General features: G+C 51.9%; 1 protein-coding gene across 1 annotated transcript in view; it reads left to right on the forward strand.

Annotated features, from left to right (window-relative positions):
• The window catches only part of LOC144598181 (netrin-G1-like), a 44,086-nt gene extending 38,109 nt beyond the window's left edge, over nucleotides 1–5,977 (forward strand). The window contains 2 exon segments of the mRNA XM_078408072.1: nucleotides 5,238–5,308; nucleotides 5,523–5,977. Coding sequence (XP_078264198.1) covers nucleotides 5,238–5,308; nucleotides 5,523–5,977 — 526 coding nt within the window.
• The last annotated feature ends 18,103 nt before the right edge of the window (nucleotides 5,978–24,080 follow it).

Consider the following 24,080-nt stretch of genomic DNA (forward strand, 5'->3'; position numbering starts at 1 on the left):
GCCGACTCCGTGGTCAGAAGGGCTTGTTTCCAGGCTGTATCGCTCAACTAAACTAAACTAAACCAAACCGAACCAAACTAAACTAAAAGAAAAGAAAAGAAAATAAACTGAAGGCTTCTAAAACTAGAGGGCACAGGCTTGAGGTGAGAGGGGAGAGATTTAAGAGGGACCTAAGGGGCAGCTTTTTTCACTCATGGGATAGTCCGTGTATGGAACGAGTTGCCAGAGGAAGTGGAAGGAAGGAACTGCAGAATCTGGTTTACATTGAAGATAGATACAAAGTGCTGAAGTAACTCAGCGGGCAGGACAGGCAGCATCTCTGGATGCCTATTCTTTTGGTATGTTAACAGAAAAATATTAGTAAAGACAAATGTGGGTCCCTTGAAGGCAGTAACTGGTGAAATTATTATGGGTAACAAGGAAATGGCAGAAGAGTTGAACAGGTACTTTGGTTCTGTCTTCACTAAGGAAGACACAAACAATCTCCCAGATGTACCAGAGGACGGTGGATCTAGGGAGATAGAGGAACTGAAATTTTTTTGCATTAAGCGAGAAATAGTATTGGGTAAACTGATGAGACTGAAGGCCGATAAATCCCTAGGGCCTGATGGTCTGCATCCCAGGGTACTCAAGGAGGTGGCTCTAGAAATCGTGGATGCATTGGTGATCATTTTCCAATGTTCTATAGATTCAGGAGCAGTTCCTGTGGACTGGAGGGTGGCTAATGTTATCCCACTTTTCAAGGAGCAAGAGAGAAAACAGGGAATTATAGACCAGTTAGCCTGACATCGGTGGTGGGGAAGATGCTGGAGTCAATTATTAAAGAGGTAATAACGGCACATTTGGATAACAGTAAAAGGATTGGTACAAGTCAGCATGGATTTATGAATGGGGAAATCCTCCTTGACTAATCTTCTGGAACTTTTTGACGATATGACAAGTAAAATGGTTGAAGGAGACCCAGTGGATGTAGTGTATCTAGACCCAGTGGATGTATCTAGACCCAGTGGATGTAGTGTATCTAGACCCAGTGGATGTAGTGTATCTAGACCCAGTGGATGTAGTGTATCTAGACCCAGTGGATGTAGTGTATCTAGACCCAGTGGATGTAGTGTATCTAGACCCAGTGGATGTAGTGTATCTAGACCCAGTGGATGTATCTAGACCCAGTGGATGTATCTAGACCCAGTGGATGTAGTGTATCTAGACCCAGTGGATGTAGTGTATCTAGACCCAGTGGATGTAGTGTATCTAGACCCAGTGGATGTATCTAGACCCAGTGGATGTAGTGTATCTAGACTTCCAGAAATCCTTTGATAAGGTCCTGCACGGGAGATTAGTGGGCAAAATTATAGCACATGGTATTGGGGGTAGGGTGTTGACATGGATAGAGAATTGGTTGGCAGACAGGAAACAAAGAGTAGGAATAAACGGGTCCTTTTCAGAATGGCAGGCAGTGGCGAGTGGAGTGCCGCAAGGCTCGGTGTTGGGGCTGCAACTGTTTACCACGTATATTAATGATTTGGATGATGGAAATTAAAGTAACACCAGCAAATTTGCAGATGGCACAAAGCTGGGTGGCAGTGTGAACTGCAAAGAGAATGCTAGGAGGTTGCAGAGTGATTTGGACAGGTTGGGTGAGTGGGCAGATGCATGGCACATGCAGTATAATGTAGATAAATGTGAGGTTATCTACTTTGGCGGCAAGAACAAGGAGGAAGATTATTATCTCAATGGTATCATAAAATGCTGGAGTAACTCAGCAGGTCAGGCAGCATCTCAGGAGAGAAGGAATGGGTGACGTTTCTGGTCGAGACCCTTCTTCAGATGTTAGATTTAGAAAAAAGGAAGTGCAACAAGACCTGGGTGTCCTTGTACACCAGTCACTGAAAGTAAACATGCAGGTACAACAGGCAGTGAAGAAAGCTAATGGCATGTTGGCCTTCATAACGAGAGGATTTGAGTATAGGAGCAAAGAGGCCCTTCTGCAGTTGTACAGGGCCCTGGTGAGACCACATCTGGAGTATTGTGTGCAGTTTTGGTCTCCTAATTTGAGGAAGGACATGTTTACTATTGAGGCAGTGCAGCGTAGGTTCACCAGGTTAATCCCCGGGATGGTGGGACTGTCATATGAGGAAAGATTGGAAAGAATGGGCTTGTATTCACTGGAATCTAGAAGGATGAGAGAGGATCTTATAAAAACGTATTAAATTATAAAAGGACTGGACAAGCTAGATGCAGAAAAAAATGTTCCCAATGTTGGGGGAGTCCAGAACCAGGGACCACAGTCTAAGAATAAAGGGGAGGCCATTTAAAACTGAGATGAGAAAAAACCTTTTCACCCAGAAAGTTTTGAATTTGTGGAATTCTCTGCCACAGAGGGCAGTGGAGGCCAATTCACTGGATGAATTTAAAAGAGAGTTTGATAGAGCTGTAGGGGCTAGTGGAATCAAGGGATATGGGGAGAAGGCAGGCACGGGTTACTGATTGTGGATGATCAGCCATGATCACAATGATTGGCGGTGCTGGCTCGAAGGGCCAAATGGCCTCCTCCTGCACCTATTGTCTACGTTTCTATGTTTCTGGAGAGAATGAGTGGGTGACGTTTCGGGTCGAGACCCTTCTTCAGTCTGCATGCGGGCAAATGGAACTAGTCCGGGTGAGACTGTGAGTGATGAAGGGTCCGGACAAGTTCATTCCCTCCACAGAGGCTGCCTGACCTACTCGGGATTGCAGCATCTGCAGCCTCAATGACCTGCGGAGATCAACGCAGCGTCGGCGCGGCCCTGCGGCCCAACCTCCCGCCCCTGCCCTTCCACACAGACTGGATCTTTGACGCAGTGATCTTCGAGGAACGGAGGGTGACACTGAGGAGTTGAGGGGGGGGAGGGTCGGGGGAGAGGGGGAGTGAGGGGGCTCGGATAGGTAACGTTACTCCTGCTTCTATCTCCACAGACCCTGCCCGACCAGCTGAGTGTCCCAGTGATTCTGGTTTTGTTTCCGATTGTCAGCATTTTTCAAGGAGAGGTGTAGCACGGCGTGGACGGGCCGAAGGGCTTGTATCCATGTGGAGCCCGTGTGACCCTGGGCCATGCGCCCGCGTTACTGGAGCGCCGGCGTCTCTGTGAGCCGCAGCGAGCCGCTCTGAAGGTCAAACTCTTCTACACAGTCTCTACATTATTTAAACCTGTTGCCGCCCTGTACATTGTCATGAAGGCAAACACTCCCACCAGTCTCCCCCCGCCCGGTCCATGGGGACCCGCAGAGTTCTGCCCCTCCCCCAGTCACCCCAGCATTACCCCCCCCCCCCCAGTCCCCCAGTCTCCCCCCCCCCCCCCCCCGCCATGCCCTCTAGTCCCGGTATCACCTTCCCGAATATTCCCTGCATCCTCCCTTCCCGCAGTTCTGTGACCAGACCGCTCACTGCTCTACTCTACAATACTCCAAACGTTGCCGAACCAAGGATTAGTACAACTGTAACACGCTGCCCATCCCCTGTACTGATGGCACCGGCCGGTAAACTTCCTTCCCTCCTCACTCCCCGTCTACCGGTGCCGCCACTAAATATTACCTGCCCATGTTCTCCAGAGATGCTGCCTGACCCGCTGAGTTATTCCAGCACTCTGTGAAACGTCACCTATCCATGTTCACCAGAGATGCTGCCTGGCCCACTGAGTTACTCCAGCACTCTGTCCTTTAGTGTATAACCAGCAACTGCAGTTCTTTGTCTCCAGTATTTCTGGGTCTCTGGGTCGCTGGTCCCTGGGTCTCTGTGTCTCTGTGTCTCTGTGTCTCTGTGTCTCTGTGTCTCTGTGTCTCTGGGCCTCTGTGTCTCTGTGTCTCTGTGTCTCTGGGTCTCTGGGTCTCTAGGTCTGGGTCGCTGGTCCCTGGGTCTCTGTGTTACTGGGTCCCTGGGTCTCTGGGTCTCTGTGTCACTGGGTCCCTGGGTCTCTGGGTCTCTGGGTCTCTGTGTCACTGGGTCCCTGGGTCTCTGGGTCTGGGTCTGGGTCGCTGGGTCTCTGGGTCTCTGGGTCTCTGGGTCTCTGGGTCTCTGGGTCTCTGGGTCTCTGGGTCTCTGGGTCTCTGGGTCTCTGTGTCTCTGTGTCTCGGGGTCTCTGGGTCTTTGCCTCCAGTATCCCTAGGCCTCTGGGTCTCTGGGTCTCTGGGTCTCTGTGTCGCTGGTCCCTGGGTCTCTGGGTCTCTGTCTCACTGGGTCCCTGGGTCTCTGGGTCTCTGTGTCACTTGGTCCCTGGGTCTCTGGGTCTCTGTGTCTCTGTGTCTCTGGGTCTCTGGGTCTCTGGGTCTCTAGGTCTGGGTCGCTGGTCCCTGGGTCTCTGTGTTACTGGGTCCCTGGGTCTCTGGGTCTCTGTGTCACTGGGTCCCTGGGTCTCTGGGTCTGGGTCTGGGTCGCTGGGTCTCTGGGTCTCTGGGTCTCTGGGTCTCTGGGTCTCTGGGTCTCTGGGTCTCTGGGTCTCTGGGTCTCTGGGTCTCTGTGTCTCTGTGTCTCGGGGTCTCTGGGTCTTTGCCTCCAGTATCCCTAGGCCTCTGGGTCTCTGGGTCTCTGGGTCTCTGTGTCGCTGGTCCCTGGGTCTCTGGGTCTCTGTCTCACTGGGTCCCTGGGTCTCTGGGTCTCTGTGTCACTTGGTCCCTGGGTCTCTGGGTCTCTGTGTCTCTGTGTCTCCGGGTCTCTGGGTCTCTGTGTCTCTGGGTCGCTGGTCCCTGGGTCTCTGGGTCTCTGTCTCACTGGGTCCCTGGGTCTCTGGGTCTCTGTGTCACTGGGTCCCTGGGTCTCTGGGTCTCTGTGTCTCTGTGTCTCTGGGTCTCTGGGTCTCTGTGTCTCTGGGTCGCTGGTCCCTGGGTCTCTGGGTCTCTGTCTCACTGGGTCCCTGGGTCTCTGGGTCTCTGTGTCTCTGTGTCTCCGGGTCTCTGGGTCTCTGGGTCTCTGGGTCTTTGCCTCCAGTATCCCTAGGCCTCTGGGTCTCTGGGTCTCTGTGTCTCTGGGTCTCTGGGTCTCTGTGTCTCTGGGTCTCTGGGTCTCTGGGTCTCTGTGTCTCTGGGTCTCTGGGTCTCTGAGTCTCTGGGTCTTTGCCTCCAGTATCCCTGGGCCCCTGGGTCTCTGTGTCTCTGGGTCTCTGTGTCTCTGGGTCTCTCTGTCTCTGGGTCTCTGGGTCACTGGGTCCCTGGCTCCCTGGGCCTCGCTGTTCACGACTGTATCCGGGCTCCTGCCATTCTTACAGCCGCCAACTGCAGCGACCAACCGACTCCCCAGCGGCCGCTCCCAGCGGCGGTCAGTTGTCCAGTTACCGGGGCAAGGGGCAACTTTGACCGCTAGTAACACGCGCGGGGCGTGAAGATTTGAGGCGTTAATTTAACGCCGCTACAAATCATTCCTGTGCCGCCCTATTAAACTCATCCTGTATCCTCCACGTTTCCTGACTCTGACCTGAATCTCGCTCCTGACATTTGTCATAAGTCTCCTGTATCTGTTTTATTTCACTCTGGTTTCCTCTGTCATCCGGCAGCTGTAGCCTTGTCCCACAGACCGACCATTCACAGCCTGCAGCCGGCTGTCGTCAGAGTTAATACAGGCCCCTCGGCCCATTCAGCCCGTGCTAGCCACCAGCCATCCATTCACAGCCTGCAGCCAGCTGCCGCTCTGCTGTCGTCAGAGTTAACACTGGCCCCTCGGCCCACTCAGCCCATGCTAGCCACCAGCCATCCATTCACAGCCTGCAGCCGGCTGCCTACTCCGACAGCACCCCCCAAAAGCCACCACCACCTGCAGCTTCCCCTCCAGTCACACATCATCCTGACGGTCACAGGGTCTAAATCCCGGAGCCCCCTCCCCACCGGCACCGCGGGAGCGCCTTCGTCAGAGGGACCAGAGTGGCAAAGGCGGCGGCGCACGGTCGCCTTCCCCGGGGGCGCGGAGGGACGGGCGGGCGATCAACGCCGGCATCGCGGGGCCCGGGGATGAACCGGAGCGGAGACTTCGTTCCACAACCGATCCGTATCCCAGGGCAGGTCCTTCACCGCGCGGACAACGTTAATGACAGATTTAATAATGGGAATTAATAATGGTGAGGAATGGGTGGAGTACTAGTGGGAGAGTCTAGGACCAGAGGGCACAGCCTCAGAATTAAAGGACGTTCCTTTAGGAAGGAGATGAGGAGGAATTTCTTCAGTCAGAAGGTGGTGAATCTGTGGGATTCTTTGCCACAGACGGCTGTAGAGGCCACAAGTCAGTGGATATATTTAAGGCAGAGATAGTGCAGGTGTCAGGGGTTATGGGGAGAAGGCAGGAGAATGGGGTTAGGAGGGAGAGATGGATCAGCCATGGTTGAATGGCGGGGTAGACTTGAAGGGCCGAATGGCCTAATTCTGCTCCTATCATTAATGAACATGGGTAAACAAGGATTAACTGTAGCTATTGGTTCATTATTGTATGGTAACAAACGTTGTTTAGCACCCAGACTCCCCGTCCTGCACACCCTGGATGATGGTGTGGCAAATTGGATTAGTAAATATGCAGATGATACTAAGATAGGTGGTGTAGTTAATAATGAAGTAGAGTTTCAAAGTCTACAGAGAGACTTGGGCCTTGGGCCTTTTGGAAGGGTGGGCTGAAAGATGGCAGATGGAGTTTAATGCTGATAAGTGTGAGGTGCTGCATTTTGGTAGGACAAATCAAAATAGGACATACAGGGTAAATGGTAGGGAATTGAGGAATGCAGTGGAACAGAGGGATCTGGGAATAACTGTGCATTGTTCTCTGAAGGTGGAATCTCATGTGGATAGGGTGGTGAAGAAGGCGTTTGGTATGCTTGCCTTTATAAATCAGAGCATCGAGTATAGAAGTTGGGATGTAATGTTAAAATTGTACAGGGCATTGGTGAGGCCGAATCTGGAGTATGGTGTGCAGTTCTGGTCGCCAAATTATAGGAAGGATGTCGACAAAATGGAGAGGGTACAGAGGAGATTTACTAGAATGTTACCTGAGTTTCAGCACTTAAGCTACAGAGAGAGGTTGAACAGATTGGGTCTTTATTCTTTGGAGCGTAGAAGGTTGAGGGGGGACTTGATAGAGGTTTTTAAAATTTTGAGAGGGACGGACAGAGTTGACGTGGGTAGGCTTTTCCCTTTGAGAGTGGGGAAGATTCCAACAAGGGGACATAGCTTCAGAATTGAGGGACAAAAGTTTAGGGGTAACATGAGGGGTAACTTCTTTACTCAGAGGGTGGTGGCTGTATGGAATGGGCTTCCGGTGGAAGTGGTGGAGGCAGGCTCGATTTTATTTTATTATTTAAGAGTAAATTGGATAGGTATATGGATAAGAGGGGATCAGAGGGTTATGGTCTGAGTGCAGGTAGATGAGACTAGGTCAGGGAGAGTGGTCGGCGTGGACTGGTAGGGCCGAACGGGCCTGTTTCTGTGCTGTAGTTGTTATATGGTTATTATATGGTTATATGCAGAGAAATGTGTCCGAATACAGTGTTACAGTGACAGATTAAAAAAAGGGCAAGGGCCTCAGTGAGGTAGGTTGGAAGATCAGGACTCCACCCTAGCTTATGGGAGGATCGTTCTGCAGTCTGTTACCCCATTCTCCTGCCTTCTCCCCCATAACCCCTGACACCCGCACTGATCAACAATCTATCTATCTCTGCCTTAAATATATCCATTGACTTGTGGCCTCCACAGCCGTCTGTGGCAAAGAATCCCACAGATTCACCACCCTCTGACTGAAGAAATTCCTCCTCATCTCCTTCTTAAAGGAACGTCCTTTAATTCTGAGGCTGTGCCCTCTGGTCCTAGACTCTCCCACTAGTGGAAACATCCTCTCCACATCCACTCTATCCAGGCCGCTCACTATTCTGTACGTTTCAATGAGGTCCCCCTCATCTTTCTAAAGGAGGTAGAATGAACTGCAGAAGCTAGTTTACTGAAGAAGACACAGAGTACTGGCTGGGGGTGGGGGTGGGGGTGGGGGCGGGGGGGAGAGGCGGCCAGTGGCGCCAGGGTGGAGAGCGGTAAACGGTCCCCAGTGTGAGCTGTGAGCCGCGACCGGCGGCTTCAGAGAGTCGGAGTGGATTCAACGGGAACTTGAGAAGGGAATGAGTCCGCGGGAGAGAGGAGACTCTGCCAGAGCTAGCACGGTCTGGATGGGCCGAGAAGCCTCCCGTGGGGCCTGACTCTGACACGGGGAGTGACCGGGGGGCAGGGTCCGGCACACATTGGCCAGAGAGCGGCGGTGGAAAGGCGGAGGGAGCTGCAAGAATATTTCACCCGCTCCATCTCCTGCCGACTGACAGCGACATCAATATAAGGTCATCAGGCTGTAATCTCCCTGACAGCAAGTCCCCGCGGACGGCCCGAACTCAAGCCTTTGTACAGACTGCCAGAGGCTGCCAGACGCCGCACCGAGCTCCCCCCTCCCCCACCCCCCCATTCACACCGCCCCCCCACTCCTGCTCATTCACACACTCCCCTCCCCACCCCCCGTTCACACACTCCCCTCCCCCCACCGAGCTCCCCCCCCCACCGAGCTCCCCCCCCACCGAGCTTCCCCCCCCCACCGAGCTCCCCCCCCCCCCACCGAGCTCCCCTCCCCCCGTTCACACTGCCCCCCCTCCAAATCACACGACCCCCCCGCCCATTCACACACTCCCCTCCCCCCACCCCCGCCCATTCACACACTCCCCTCTCCCCCTTCCTGAGATGGTGCGAGGCGCTATTGAAATGCAAATCTTTCCCTTTCTACTTTCTTCTCTCCCCGGCTCCCTGACTTTCCAACAAACTCTCGCAGATCAAAACCTCTCGCTCCCCGCTAGTCGCTGCCAAATCGCTCACTGAAAGGTTTGTGTGCCGCGGTTCTGAGCTGCGAGGATGATAAGGTTGTCAGTAGTCACAGAAACAAAGCTCTCTCCACGACCCGACACGCTGAGATTACAGATCACACACGCACCGAGATGCCGCCGCTTCAGTAACTCGCTCACGAACACAGTGAGTCTCCACCGGGACCCGGAGACTTGACCCCGTGAGTAGGCAGTTTAGTGGCCGGAGCCCCAGAGGGTGAAAGACCCCCACCCCCTTCCCACCCCTCCGCAAACGCCACCCTCTCAACCCCACCCACGGCACCATCTGTGTCCCCCATACAATGGGCTCACCGGTCAGTTCAAACCCAGGGTGCCAACTACGGAGACTACAGAGAGTGGTGGACACTGCCCGGTCCATCACAGGTCCTGACCCCCCCCCCCCCCCCCCCACCATCGAAGGGATCTACAGGAGGCGCTGCCTCAAAAATGCAGCCATCATCATCAGAGACCCACACCACCCTGGCCACACTCTCACTGACCCACACCACCCTGGCCACACTCTCACTGACCCACACCACCCTGGCCACACTCTCACTGACCCACACCACCCTGGCCACACTCTCACTGACCCACACCACCCTGGCCACACTCTCACTGACCCACACCACCCTGGCCACACTCTCACTGACCCACACCACCCTGGCCACACTCTCACTGACCCACACCACCCTGGCCACACTCTCACTGACCCACACCACCCTGGCCACACTCTCACTGACCCACACCACCCTGGCCACACTCTCACTGACCCACACCACCCTGGCCACACTCTCACTGACCCACACCACCCTGGCCACACTCTCACTGACCCACACCACCCTGGCCACACTCTCACTGACCCACACCACCCTGGCCACACTCTCACTGACCCACACCACCCTGGCCACACTCTCACTGACCCACACCACCCTGGCCACACTCTCACTGACCCACACCACCCTGGCCACACTCTCACTGACCCACACCACCCTGGCCACACTCTCACTGACCCACACCACCCTGGCCACACTCTCACTGACCCACACCACCCTGGCCACACTCTCACTGACCCACACCACCCTAGCCACACTCTCACTGACCCACACCACCCTGGCCACACTCACTGACCCACACTACCCTGGCCACACTCTCACTGACCCACACCACCCTGGCCACACTCTCACTGACCCACACCACCCTGGCCACACTCTCACTGACCCACACCACCCTGGCCACACTCTCACTGACCCACACCACCCTGGCCACACTCTCACTGACCCACACCACCCTGGCCACACTCTCACTGACCCACACCACCCTGGCCACACTCTCACTGACCCACACCACCCTGGCCACATTCTCACTGACCCACACCACCCTGGCCACACTCTCACTGACCCACACCACCCTGGCCACACTCTCACTGACCCACACCACCCTGGCCACACTCTCACTGACCCACACTACCAGGGTGTTGAACACTGCGCTCTGGACCGACCGGTCTCTGCTTTGAGGACTTTACACAAAATATTGCTTTTGCACAACCATTGTGGTTATTACATTCATTGATATCTTTCTAAATAATCTATTATTTATGCTTATTTTATTTACAGGCCTGTTGTGTGTCTGGAGTTAGAAACAGAATCAGGCCATTCAGCCCATTGAGTCCATGCCAACCTACAAGTAAGAATTCCATTGTTTTGTTGTCTCTGCCGATGACAAGTAAACATGCCCACCTGTAAACACTAACCTCAGCAACACTGGTGTGCAGGAAGGAACTGCAGGTGCTGGTTTAAATTGAAGATTTAGGGGTGTACAAACTGAATATTCAGGGGTATGCGTCCTATCAAAATGACAGACAGGTGGGCAGAGTGGGTGGGGTAAGGAATGAAATTCCTTCTGTTGGTAAGGAATGAAATTCAGTCCGTTGCGAGGGGTGACATAGAATCAGAAGACGTCCAGTCATTGTGGCTAGAACTGAGAATTTGTACGGGTAAAAAGACCCGAATGGGAGTTATCTGCAGGCCCCCAAACAGTGGCCTGGACATAGGGCGCAAGTTGCATCAGGAGTTAAAATTAGCATGTAACAAATGTAATGCTACGGTGGCTATGGGAGATTTCAACATGCAGGTAGACTGGGAAAATCAGTTTGGTACTGGACCCCAAGAAAGGGAGTTTGTGGAGTGCCTCCGAGATGGATTCTTAGAGCAGCGTGTACTGGAGCTTACCAGGGAGAAGGCAATTCTGGATTTAGTGTTGTGTAATGAACCGGATTTAATAAGGGAACTCAAGGTAAAGGAGCCATTAGGAGGTAGTGATCATAATTGATAAGTTTTAATCTGCAATTTGAGTGGGAGAAGGGAAAATCAGAAGTGTCAGTATTGGAGTTGAACAAAGGGGACTATGGAGGCATGAGGGAGGAGCTGGCCAATGTTGACTGGAAGGAGGCCCTAGCAGGGAAGATGGTGGAACAGCAATGGCAGGTGTTTCTGGGAATAATGCAGAAGTTGCAGGATCAATTTATCCCAAAGAGGAAGAAAGATTCTAAGGGGAGTAAGAGGCACCCGTGGCTGACAAGGGAAGTCAAGGACAGCATAAAAATAAAAGAGAAGAAGTATAACATAGCAAAGATGAGCAGGAAGCCAGAGGATTGGGAAACTTTTAAAGATCATTAGAAGGTAACTAAAAAGGCAATGCGGGGTGAAAAAATGAGGTATGAAGATAATTCATGAGGTACGAAGCTAGCCAAGAATATAAAGGAGGATAGTAAAAGCTTCTTTAGGTACGTGAAGAGAAAAAAATTAGTTTAACCAATGTGGATCCTTTGAAGACAGAAACAGGTGAATTTATTATGGAGAACAAGGAAATGGCAGATGAGTTGAACCGGTACTTTGGTTCAGTCTTCACTAAGGAAGACACGAACAATCTCCCAAATGTACTAAGGGATGGAGGATCTAGGGTGACAGAGGAACTGAAGGAAATTCACAATAGTCAGGAAATAGTATTGGGTAGACTGATGGGACTGAAGGCTGATAAATCCCCAGGGCCTGATGGTCTGCATCCCAGGGTACTCAAGGAGGTGGCTCTAGAAATCGTGGATGCATTGGTGATCATTTTCCAATGTTCAATAGATTCAGGATCAGTTCCTGTGGATTGGACGGTAGCTAATGTTATCCCACTTTGCATGAAAGGTGCGAGAGAGAGAAAACGGGGAATTACAGACCAGTTAGCCTGGCATCAGTGGTGGGGAAGATGCTGGAGTCGATTATTGAAGATGTAATTGCAGAGCATTTGGATAGCAGTAACAGGATCGGTCCAAGTCAGCATGGATTTACGAAGGGGAAATCATGCCTGACAAATCTTCTGGAATTTTTTGAGGATGTGACAAGTAAAATGGACAAGGGAGAGCCAGTGGATGTAGTGTATCTAGACTTTCAGAAAGCCTTTGATAAGGTCCCACACGGGAGATTAGTGGGCAAAATTAGAGTACATAGTATTGGGGGTAGAGTGTTGACATGGATAGAGAATTGGTTGGCAGACAGGAAACAAAGGGTCGGGATTAACGGGACACTTTCAGAATGGCAGGCAGTGACTAGTGGGCTGTTCCAAGGCTCGGTACTGGGGCCGCAACTATTTACAATATACATTAATGATCTAGATGAAGAAATTAAAAATTACATTAGCAAATTTGCAGATGACACAAAGCTGGATGGCAGTGTGAACTGTGAAGAGGATGCTATGAGGATGCAGGGTGACTTGGACAGGTTGTGTGAGTGGGCAGATGCAGTATAATGTGGATAAGTGTGAGGTTATCCACTTTGGAGGCAAGAACAGGAAAGCAGATTATTATCTGAATGGTGTCAGGTTAGGAAAAGGGGAAGTGCAATGAGACCTGGGTGTCCTTGTACACCAGTCTCTGAAAGTAAACGTGCAGGTAAAACAGGCAGTGAAGAAAGCTAATGGCATGTTGGCCTTCATAACGAGAGGAGTTGAGTAAAGGAGCAAAGAGGTCCTTCTGCAGTTGTACAGAGCCCTAGTGAGACCACACCTGGAGTACAATGTGCAGCTTTGGTCTCCAAATTTGAGGAAGGATATTCTTGCTATTGAGGGCGTGCAGCGTAGGTTCACGAGGTTAATTCCTGGGATGGCGGGACTGCCGTATGTTGAAAGACTGGAGCGAATAGGCTTGTATACACTGGAATTTAGAAGGATGAGAGGGGATCTTATCGAAACATATAAGATTATTAAGGGATTGGACACGTTAGAGGCAGGAAACATGTTCCCAATTTTGGGGGAGTCCAGAACCAGGGGCCACAGTTTAAGAATAAGGGGTAGGCCATTTAGAACTGAGATGAGGAAAACCCTTTTCACACAGAGAGTTGTGAATCTGTGGAAATCTCTGCCTCAGAAGGCAGTGGAGGCCGATTCACTGTATGCATTCAAAAGAGAGTTGGATAGAGCTCTTAGGGCTGGCGGAATCAAGGGGTATGGGGAGAAGGCAGGCACTGATTGTTATCATCCACAATCAGGGTTACTAATTGTGGATGATCAGCCATGATCACATTGAATGTTGGTGATAGCTCGAAGGGCCGAATGGCCTCCTCCTGCACCTATTGTCTATTGTCTATTGTCATACTGCTGGGCTGTCAACTACCCAAGCGAAATATGAGATGCTACATATTGAGGCCAAACTGAGGGCAAACACAAATTGGAGGAACTGCACCTCATATTTTGTTTGGGCAGCTTACAACCCAGCGGTATGAATTTTGATTTCTTTAACTTCAAGTAACCCATGCATTCCCTCTCTCCATGTGAAACGTCACCTATCCATGTTCTTCAGAGATGCTGCCTGACCCACTGTGTTACTCCAGCACTCTGTGAAACGTCACCTATCCATGTTCTCCAGAGATGCTGCCTGACCCGCTGAGTTACTCCAGCATTTTGTGTCTATATTCAGCACTATGATCTTCTATTGACTGACAGACTCCACGTTACATTATTATGGTTCCCCACAATTACTGAGTATTAATTTATTGCATTATTGATCCCCGTGCAGTTTAGCCTGGGACTGAAGGTGGCCCCAGTTACCATGTGTCTCATTGTTTCATTGCTGGTACATCTGTAGCTCCAACTTCAACAGATGCACCATAGAAAGCATTTTATTGGGATGCATCACAGCTTGGTTTGGGAAGAGCTCCATCCAACACCGCAAGAAATTGCAGCGAATTGTGGACGCAGCCCAGACCCAAGAAGGGACCCGAAACATCACCCATTCCTTCTCTCCAAAGATGCTGCCTGTCCCGCTGAGTTACTCCAGCATCTTGTGTCTATCTTCGGTTTAAACCAGAACCTGCAGTTCCTTTTAACACACAAACCAACCTCCCTTCCACCCACTCCATCTACACCTCACGCTGCCTCGGCAAGGCCAACAGCATAATCAAGGGCCAGTCTTACCCCGGTCACTCCCTCTTCTCCCCTCTCCCATCGGGCAAGAGGTACAGAAGTGTGAAAACGCACACCTCCAGATTCAGGGGCAGTTTCTTCCCGGCTGTTATTCGGCAACTGAATCATCCTACCGCACCCAGAGAGCAGTGCTGAACTACTATCTACCTCATTGGTGACCCTCGGACTATCCTTGATCGGACTTTACTGGCTTTACCTTGCACTAAACGTTATTCACTTATCATGTATCTGTACACTGTAAATGGATCGATTGTTATCGTGTGTTGTCTTTCTGCTGACTGGATAGTGCACAACTAAAGCTTTTCACTGTACCTCGGTACACGTGACCATAAACTGAACTGCACTAAATGCGACAATGCAACGCGCTCGACCCTCTTGCCTCTTGCCTGGTGCAGGTTGGCTCTCCCTCTCAGAGCAAGTGTGTGACAGGAGGTGACTGGATTTCATCCAGCAGCAGTTTCCAGCGACATCCATGAGCTACACTGGTGTGCAATTAATCAATAATTTCACGTTCACTTGACAAGTTATAGGAGTAGAATTAGGCCATTCGGCCCATCGAGTCTACTCCGCCATTCAATCATGGCTGATCTATCTCTCCCTCCTAACCCCATTCTCCTGCCTTCTCCCCATAATCCCTGACACCCGCACTAATCAACGATCTATCTATCTCTGCTTAAATATATCCACTGACTTGTGGCCTCCACAACCGTCTGTAGCAAAGAATCTCACAGATTTACCGCCCTCTGACTAAAGAAATTCCTCCTCATCTTCTTCCTAAAGGAACGTCCTTTAATTCTGAGGCTGTGCCCTCTGGTCCTAGACTCTCCCACTAGTGGAAACATCCTCTCCACATCCACTCTATCCAGGCCGCTCACTATTCTGTACGTTTCAATGAGGTCCCCCCTCATCCTTTTCACCTCTAACATTCCCAAGGCAGCAGTGAGCTTGAGGAAGCGTCCACATAATCACCAAGGTTCAAAGGGCAACAGTCCCAAGTGCCGGTGAATGGGATAGGTAGAGGTGGCACGTACTAGGTGGGCTGAAGGGCCTGTTTCTGTGGTGCAGGATTCCAGGTCAGGTTTTTGAATTCCCCGCACCAAGTAACTAACATCAACAAACATGTGTAGGAAAGAACTGCAGATGCTGGTTTACACTGAAGATAGACACAAAGTGCTGGAGTAACTCAGCGGGTCAGGCAGCATCTGTGGAGAACATGGATAGGTGACGTTTTGGATCGAGATCCTTCTTCAGACATGGCTGTGAAACGTCACCTATTCCTTTTCTCCAGAGATGCTGTCTGACCCACTGACTTACTGCAGCTTTTTGTGTCTCTCTTCGGTTTTAACATCAGCACATAATTGGATTTGGGTAAGATTAAGGAGATTGAAAGATCAAATACCCAGAACATGAACAATAGAATCTGCAGACTTATGATGAGAGCAGATTGGAGCACAGCAGGAAAGATTGTCGGCAACAGAGGCATCTAAAAGAGGGGATCCCAGATGCAGGGTGTGAGTGGTAGAGGAGTAGAGGAGATCTGAGGGTGCTTGTTTACCCCAGAGCCAGGTGGAATCTGTAACACACGGCCTGAGGGAGGGGGGGGGGGGATATCTGCAACACTTGGCCTGATGGGAGGGGGATCTGTAACACATGGCCTGGGGAGGTAACTAGTAGAGTGGATAAGGGAGTACCAGTCGATGTGTTATATCTGGACTTTCAGAAGGCCTTCGACAAGGTCCCACATAGGAGATTGGTGTACAAACTTAAAGCACACGGTATTGGGGGTTCAGTGTTGAGGTGGATAGAGAATTGGTTGGCGGACAGGAAGCAAAGAGTAGGAATAAACGGGACCTTTTCGGAATGGCAGGCAGTGACTAGTGGGGTACCGCAAGGCTCAGTGCTGGGACCCCAGTTATTTACAATATATATTAATGATTTTATAGAGGGAATTGAATGTAACATCTCTAAGTTTGCGGATGACACGAAGCTGGGTGGCAGTGTTAGCTGCGAGGAGGATGCTAGGAGGCTGCAGAGTGACTTGGATAGATTAGGAGAGTGGGCAAATGCATGGCAGATGCAATATAATGTGGATAAATGTGAGGTTATCCACTTTGGCGGCAAGAACAGGAAAGCAGAGTATTACCTGAATGGTGGCCAATTAGGAAAAGGGGAGATGCAACGTGACCTGGGTGTCGTGGTACACCAGTCATTGAAAGCAAGCGTGCAGGTGCAGCAGGCAGTGAAGAAAGCGAATGGTATGTTAGCATTCATAGCAAGAGGATTTGAGTATCGGAGCAGGGAGGTTCTGCTGCAGTTGTACAGGGCCTTGGTGAGACCACACCTGGAGTATTGTGTACAGTTTTGGTCTCCTAATCTGAGGAAAGACATTCTAGCCTCAGAGGGAGTACAGAGAAGGTTCACCAGATTGATCCCTGGGATGGCAGGACTTTCATATGAAGAAAGACTGGATAGACTAGGCTTATACTCGCTGGAATTTAGAAGACTGAGGGGGGATCTTATTGAAACATATAAAATTCTTAAGGGGTTGGAGAGGCTAGATGCGGGAAGATTGTTCCCGATGTTGGGGAAGTCCAGAACCAGGGGTCACAGCTTAAGGATAAGGGGGAAGTCTTTTAGGACCGAGATGAGAAAACATTTTTTCACACAGAGAGTGGTGAATCTGTGGAATTCTCTGCCACAGAAGGTAGTTGAGGCCAGTTCATTGGCTATATTTAAGAGGGAGTTAGATGTGGCCCTTGTGGCTAAAGGGATCAGGGGGCATGGAGAGAAGGCAGGTACAAGTTACTGAGCTGGATGATCAGCCATGATCACATTGAATGGCGGTGCGTACAGGCTCGAAGGGCCGAATGGCCTACTCCTGCACCTATTTTCTATGTTTCTATGGAAGGGGGGAGGGGACCTGTAACACAGGGCCTGGGGAGGGAAGGGGGGGGGAATCTGTAACACATGGGCTGATGGGGGGGGGGGGAGGGGATCTGTAACACAGGACCTGGGGAGGGAAGGGGGGAGGGGATCTGTAACACATGGGCTGATGGGGGGGGGGGGAGGGGAGGGGCACAGAGTAGCACAACGTTTAACAAGTATCTGGACCAGTGCTTGGACCACTTTGGCAGAGAAGGTTCCAGACCTGCTGTTGGGAAATGGGGTCGGAGGCTTTGCGATAGTTGGCATGGGTTGCAGGGGCAGCTTCTGTGCTGTAGGTCTCTCTGATATTATAACATTTCACTTTTACTTCATGGGAGAGAAAATGACCAGACTTTTATAGTTAAAACAAAGATAATTAGGAGGCCAGAATGAGGCCAATGGATAAGAGAAATTGCAAATTGGGTGAAGGAATGAGGCAGCTGGGATGCAAGGCAAACACATGAGATCCTTCAGTTTATATAACACTGATCGATTGGAAACATCCACAGAGAGCCTGTCATTGGGTTAGCTGAACTGGAAAGAGGCCGTGAGGCTGGGAGAGGTCAGAGAAGATTTACGAGGATGTTTCCAGGACTAGAGGGCCTGAGCTATATGGGAAGGTTGGGGCAGGCTCTAGAGGGCCTGAGCTACATGGGAAGGTTGGGGCAGGCTCTAGAGGGCCTGAGCTACATGGGAAGGTTGGGGCAGGCTCTAGAGGGCCTGAGCTATATGGGAAGGTTGGGGCAGGCTCTAGAGGGCCTGAGCTATATGGGAAGGTTGGGGCAGGCTCTAGAGGGCCTGAGCTACATGGGAAGGTTGGGGCAGGCTCTAGAGGGCCTGAGCTACATGGGAAGGTTGGGGCAGGCTCTAGAGGGCCTGAGCTACATGGGAAGGTTGGGGCAGGCTCTAGAGGGCCTGAGCTACATGGGAAGGTTGGGGCAGGCTCTAGAGGGCCTGAGCTACATGGGAAGGTTGGGGCAGGCTCTAGAGGGCCTGAGCTATATGGGAAGGTTGGGGCAGGCTCTAGAGGGCCTGAGCTACATGGGAAGGTTGGGGCAGGCTCTAGAGGGCCTGAGCTACATGGGAAGGTTGGGGCAGGCTCTAGAGGGCCTGAGCTACATGGGAAGGGTGGGGCAGGCTAGGGCTTTATTCCTTGGAGTGCAGGAGGATGAGGGGTGATCTTATGGAGGTGTAAAAAACATGAGGGGAATAGATCGGTGAATGCACAGTCTTTTACCCAGGGTAGAGGTAACATGAACCAGCAGACATACAGTAGGTTTAAGATCATGAGTGATAGGAGTAGAATTAGGCCATTCGGCCCTTCGGGTCTACTCCGCCATTCAATCACGGCTGATCTATCGCTCCCTCCTAACCCCATTCTCCTGCCTTCTCCCCATAACCTCTGACACCCGTACTAAACAAGAATCTATCTATCTCTGCCTGAAAAATATCCACTGACTTGGCCTCCACAAATTTCTGTGGCAAAGAATCCCACAGATTCACCATCTTCTGGCATGCGGCCATCTGCGGGAGATGATGGTGTGGCTTGGCGTTGTCCAGCTTGGAGAGGGGGATTTTTCTTCTGTGGTTACATCTCACTGTGCCCAGCAAGGATGAAGTGTCCTCTCCATTTGAATTGGCCACTGAGCCTGGGCAGGTAAATGGGAACACAAACTTCCCAGCATCTGCATTCCCCTCTCCACCTGGTAGGCTGATTCCAGAGGAGCGTCGTGGCTGCTACGTCTGGGGCTACTCGGTTGCAGGAGTTGCCGGAAGGTGGACGCACGAGGGATCAGCTGACCGTCTCTGGGGACTCCTGCTCCAGTGCCTTTGGCTCTCCTGAGCTTTACCCACAAGGCAGCGGGTGGGGTGCGATGTAACCCATTGTTGGGACCTGGTTGATGGGCGTCAGGATGTATCCACACGCCAGTGGGGTGGGCCGGCACATCGCATCTCTGGGGGCCAGAGTTCCTCCCAGATCCCCGTGTAGTTTAGCCTGGGACTGAAGGTGGCCGCAGTTACCATGTGTTGCCATGAGGAGGCACTGCGAGATTCTGGATGATGCAGAGGTTGTGTACTGGCAGAGGGAGGCTCACGCACTCCACTCCCTCTTTCACAAAACTTGCCAGCCAGCAGCGTCTGGATTTATACCAGGGCACTGACACATGCAACAGCCTGCGGCTCACGCTACCAACACACACTCACCACCCTCTGACTAAATACGTTTCCCCTCATCTCCTTCCTAAAAGAACGTCCTTTAATTCTGAGACTGTGACCTCTAGTCCTAGACTCTCCCACTAGTGGAAACATCCTCTCCACATCCACTCATTTAAGGTGAGGGGGGAAAGATTTAATAAGAACCTGAGGATCAACGTTATCGCCCACAGAAGGTGGTGGGTGTATGGAATAAGCCGCTGGAGGAGGTAGTTGAGACTATCCCAGCATCTAAATGTTGGATAGGTTCACATTTAGGAAATGTTTACAGGTACATTGGTCAGATGGGTGTAGCGCAGATGGGGCATCTTGGTCTGAATGGACTAGTTGAGCTGAAGGACCTATCTTGGTCGGCATGGACTAGTTGAGCTGAAGGACCTATTTTTGTGCTGTGTGACTCTATAACTAACAAAGTTAAAGATACCATCAAAGTTAGGGAAACATAGATCATCATGCAGTGATGAGTGGCAGGCCATAAAATTAGGCAGAATATAAAGAAAGCAAAGAATAAGTTAAAGATTAATAAGCTAGGAAATTATAGAAGGCGATTGTCAGGAATTTCAAAGCCGGTAGTGAGTGTTACTGCAGATAGTTATGGAAGAAAGATTAACAGAGTGAGTGTGGGGAATGAATAATAGAAATGGACAGAGAGATGAATGAGTGGGTATTTTTGCATCAGGCTTCTTGAGAGAGAGATACAAGCAAGATCCCAGAAATAGTGTAGATCAGGAATCGGAAATGGAAAACTGACAATTACCAGCCACAGAAACAGAAATGGTGCAGTCAGCAACTGTGGAGAGACAGGGGTCATGGTTCACATCAAGGAACAGAAGCAAGGGGAGGTGGTTCAGGAAAGGACTGTAGATGCTGGTTTACACCAAAGATAGACAAAAAATGCTGGAGTAACTCAGCGGGACAGGTAGCATCTCGACTCAAAACATCACCCATTCCTTCTCTCCAGAGATGCTGCCTGTCCCACTGAATCACTCCAGCTTTTTGTGTCTGACTTTGAGTGAGAAAACAAGTTGGCTTTGTGTTACAGAGTGTTTGGGGATAGGAACCTGAGGGGTGATTTTTTCACACAGAGGGTTGTGGGTGTATGGAAGGAGCTGCCAGAGGAGGTAGTTGGGGCAGGGACTATCCCAACGTTTAAGAAACATTTAGATGGGTACATGGATAGGACATGTTTGGAGGCATATGACCCAAACGCAGGCAGGTGGGACTAGTGTAGATGAGGCATGTTGGCTGGTGTGGGCAAGTTGGGCCGAAGGGCCTGTTTCCGTGCTGTATCACTCTGTGACTCCCTGATATAGAAAGGGTAGAGGGATGATCACAGATAGGATGTGTCCAGGGTTGTCCAACTGTTGCTGGTGTCTGTGCAGCTGGCCAGTTGATAACATTGATCAAGAAGGTTGTGAAACTTGGTTTGATGGGCCGAATGGCCTAATTCTGCTCCTAGAATTTATGAATTTATGTCACTCTCGTATCAGCCTGCACCTCCACCCCCAGCAGCAAGTTCCAGCCCCCGCCACTCTCTCTGTAACAAACCTTCTTTACATTTCCCCCCTTAAAGCTATGCCCCTCGTCTTAGATGTTTCCACCCTGGGGCCATAGGTTGTGACTGCCTTGTCTGAGCATGGACCAGTCACACAGCCCATGACCGCTGTCTGTGACCACACTGACCACACTGACCACACTGACCCACACTGATCACACTGACCCCCCACACTGACCACACTAACCCCCCACACTGACCACACTGACCCACACTGACCACACTGACCACACTGACCCACACTGACCACACTGACCACACTGACCACACTGACCACACTGACCCTCCATACTGATCCACACTGACCACACACTGACCCACACTGACCACACTGACCCATACTGACCACACTGACCCACACTGACCACACTGACCCCCAAACTGACCACTCTGACCCACACTGACCACAGTGTCCAGACTAACCCCCACACTGACCCACACTGACCACACTGACCACACTGACCCCCCACACTGACCCACACTGACCCCCCACACTGACCACTCTGACCCACACTGACCACAGTGTCCAGACTAACCCCCACACTGACCCACACTGACCACACTGATCACACTGACCCCCCACACTGACCACACTGACCACTCTGACCCACACTGACCACACACTGACCCACACGGACCACACTGATCCACACTGACCCCCCACACTGACCCACACTGACCCCCCACACTGACCTCACACACTGACCACACTGACCCACACTGACCACACTGACCCCCCACACTGACCACACTAACCACACACTGACCACACTGACCCACACTGACCACACTGACCCACACTGACCACACTGACCCACACTGACCACACTGACCCCCCACACTGACCCACACTGACCCACACTAACCACACACTGACCCACACTGACCACAATGACCCCCCACACTGACCCACACTGACCACACTGACCCACACTGACCCACACTGACCCACACTGACCCACACTGACCACACTGACCCACACTGACCACACTGACCCCCACACTGACCCACACTGACCCACACACTGACCACACTGACCCACACTGACCACACTGACCCCCCACACTGACCCACACTGACCCACACTGACCCACATTGACCACACTGACCCACATTGACCACACTGACCCACATTGACCCACACTGACCCACATTGACCCACATTGACCCACACTGTCCCACACTGACCCACACTGACCCACACTGACCCACACTGACCACACACTGACCCACACTGACCCACACACTAACCCACACTGACCCACACTGACCCATGCTGACCCACACTGACCCACACTGACCCAAACTGACCACACACTGACCCACACTGACCCACACTGACCCACACACTGACCACACTGACCCACACTGACCCCCCACACTGACCACACTAACCACACTAACCACACACTGACCCACACTGACCCACATTGACCACACTGACCCACATTGACCACACTGACCCATGCTGACCCACACTGACCCACACTGACCCACACTGACCACACACTGACCCACACTGACCCACATTGACCACACTGACCCACATTGACCACACTGACCCACATTGACCACACTGACCCACACTGACCCACACTGACCCACACTGACCCATGCTGACCCACACTGACCCACACTGACCCACACTGACCACACACTGACCCACACTGACCCACACTGACCCACACTGACCCACACTGACCCACACTGACCACACTGACCCCCCACACTGACCACACTAACCACACACTGACCCACACTGACCCACACTGACCCACATTGACCACACTGACCCACATTGACCACACTGACCCACATTGACCCACACTGACCCACACTGACCCACATTGACCACACTGACCCACACTGACCCACACTGACCACACTGTCCCACACTGACCCACACTGACCCACACTGACCACACACTGACCCACACTGACCCACACTGACCCATGCTGACCCACACTGACCCACACTGACCACACACTGACCCACACTGACCCACACTGACCCCCCACACTGACCCACACTGACCCCCCACACTGACCCACATTGACCCACACTGACCCACACTGACCACACACTGACCCACACTGACCCCCCACACTGACCCACACTGACCCCCCACACTGACCCACATTGACCCCCCACACTGACCCACACTGACCCACACACTCTCCCGGCCTGTTCAACACGGGCAGGGGACCCGGAGGGGGCCGGACAGACACAGGCAGCAGGGCGCCAGCGCGGTGCACAGAATAATCCCAAGCTGACCTCCTCCTCCGGTTCTTGTCCTGTGTTCTGTGCTGGGTTGAGGTTTACGAGGATGTTGCCAGCACTCGGTGGCCTGAGCTGCAGTGAGAGTCTGGCCAGGGTGGAGTCAGGAGGATGAGGGGTGATCTGATAAAGGCGTGTAAAATCACCAGAGGAATAGATCGGGTAGACGCACAGTCTCTTGCCCAATCGATGACCAGAGGGCATAGGTTTACGGTGAGGGGGGAAAGATTTAATAGGAACCTGAGGGGCAACTTTTCCAGACAGAGGGTGGTGGGTGCATGGAACGAGCTGCCGGACCAGGTACGTGGATAGGAGAGGTTTAGAAGGTAGACACAACATGCTGGAGCAACTCAGTGGGTCGGGCAGGGAGAGAAGAGAAGGAATGGGTGACGTTTCGGGTTCAGACCCGAAACGTCACCCATTCCTTCTCTCCACAGATGCTGCCTGACCCGCTGAGTTACTCCAGCACTCTGTGTTTGTCTCCCTTTTAAACCAGCCTGCAGGTTCTTCCTACACAATGTTGTACAAGGTTGTACTGTGACCTCCCAGCTTTGATAACCCAGCAAGTGAACCTCACCTTCTCCACACCTGGACACCCCAGACTCTACCTTGCCCCTGAGACCACACCTGGACACCCCAGACTCTACCCTGCCCCTGAGACCACACCTGGACACCCCAGACTCTACCCTGCCCCTGAGACCACACCTGGACACCCCAGACTCTACCTTGCCCCTGAGACCACACCTGGACACCCCAGACTCTACCTTGCCCCTGAGACCACACCTGGACACC

This window comes from Rhinoraja longicauda, chromosome 11 (assembly GCF_053455715.1).
Source record: "Rhinoraja longicauda isolate Sanriku21f chromosome 11, sRhiLon1.1, whole genome shotgun sequence".
Lineage (NCBI taxonomy): Eukaryota > Metazoa > Chordata > Chondrichthyes > Rajiformes > Arhynchobatidae > Rhinoraja > Rhinoraja longicauda.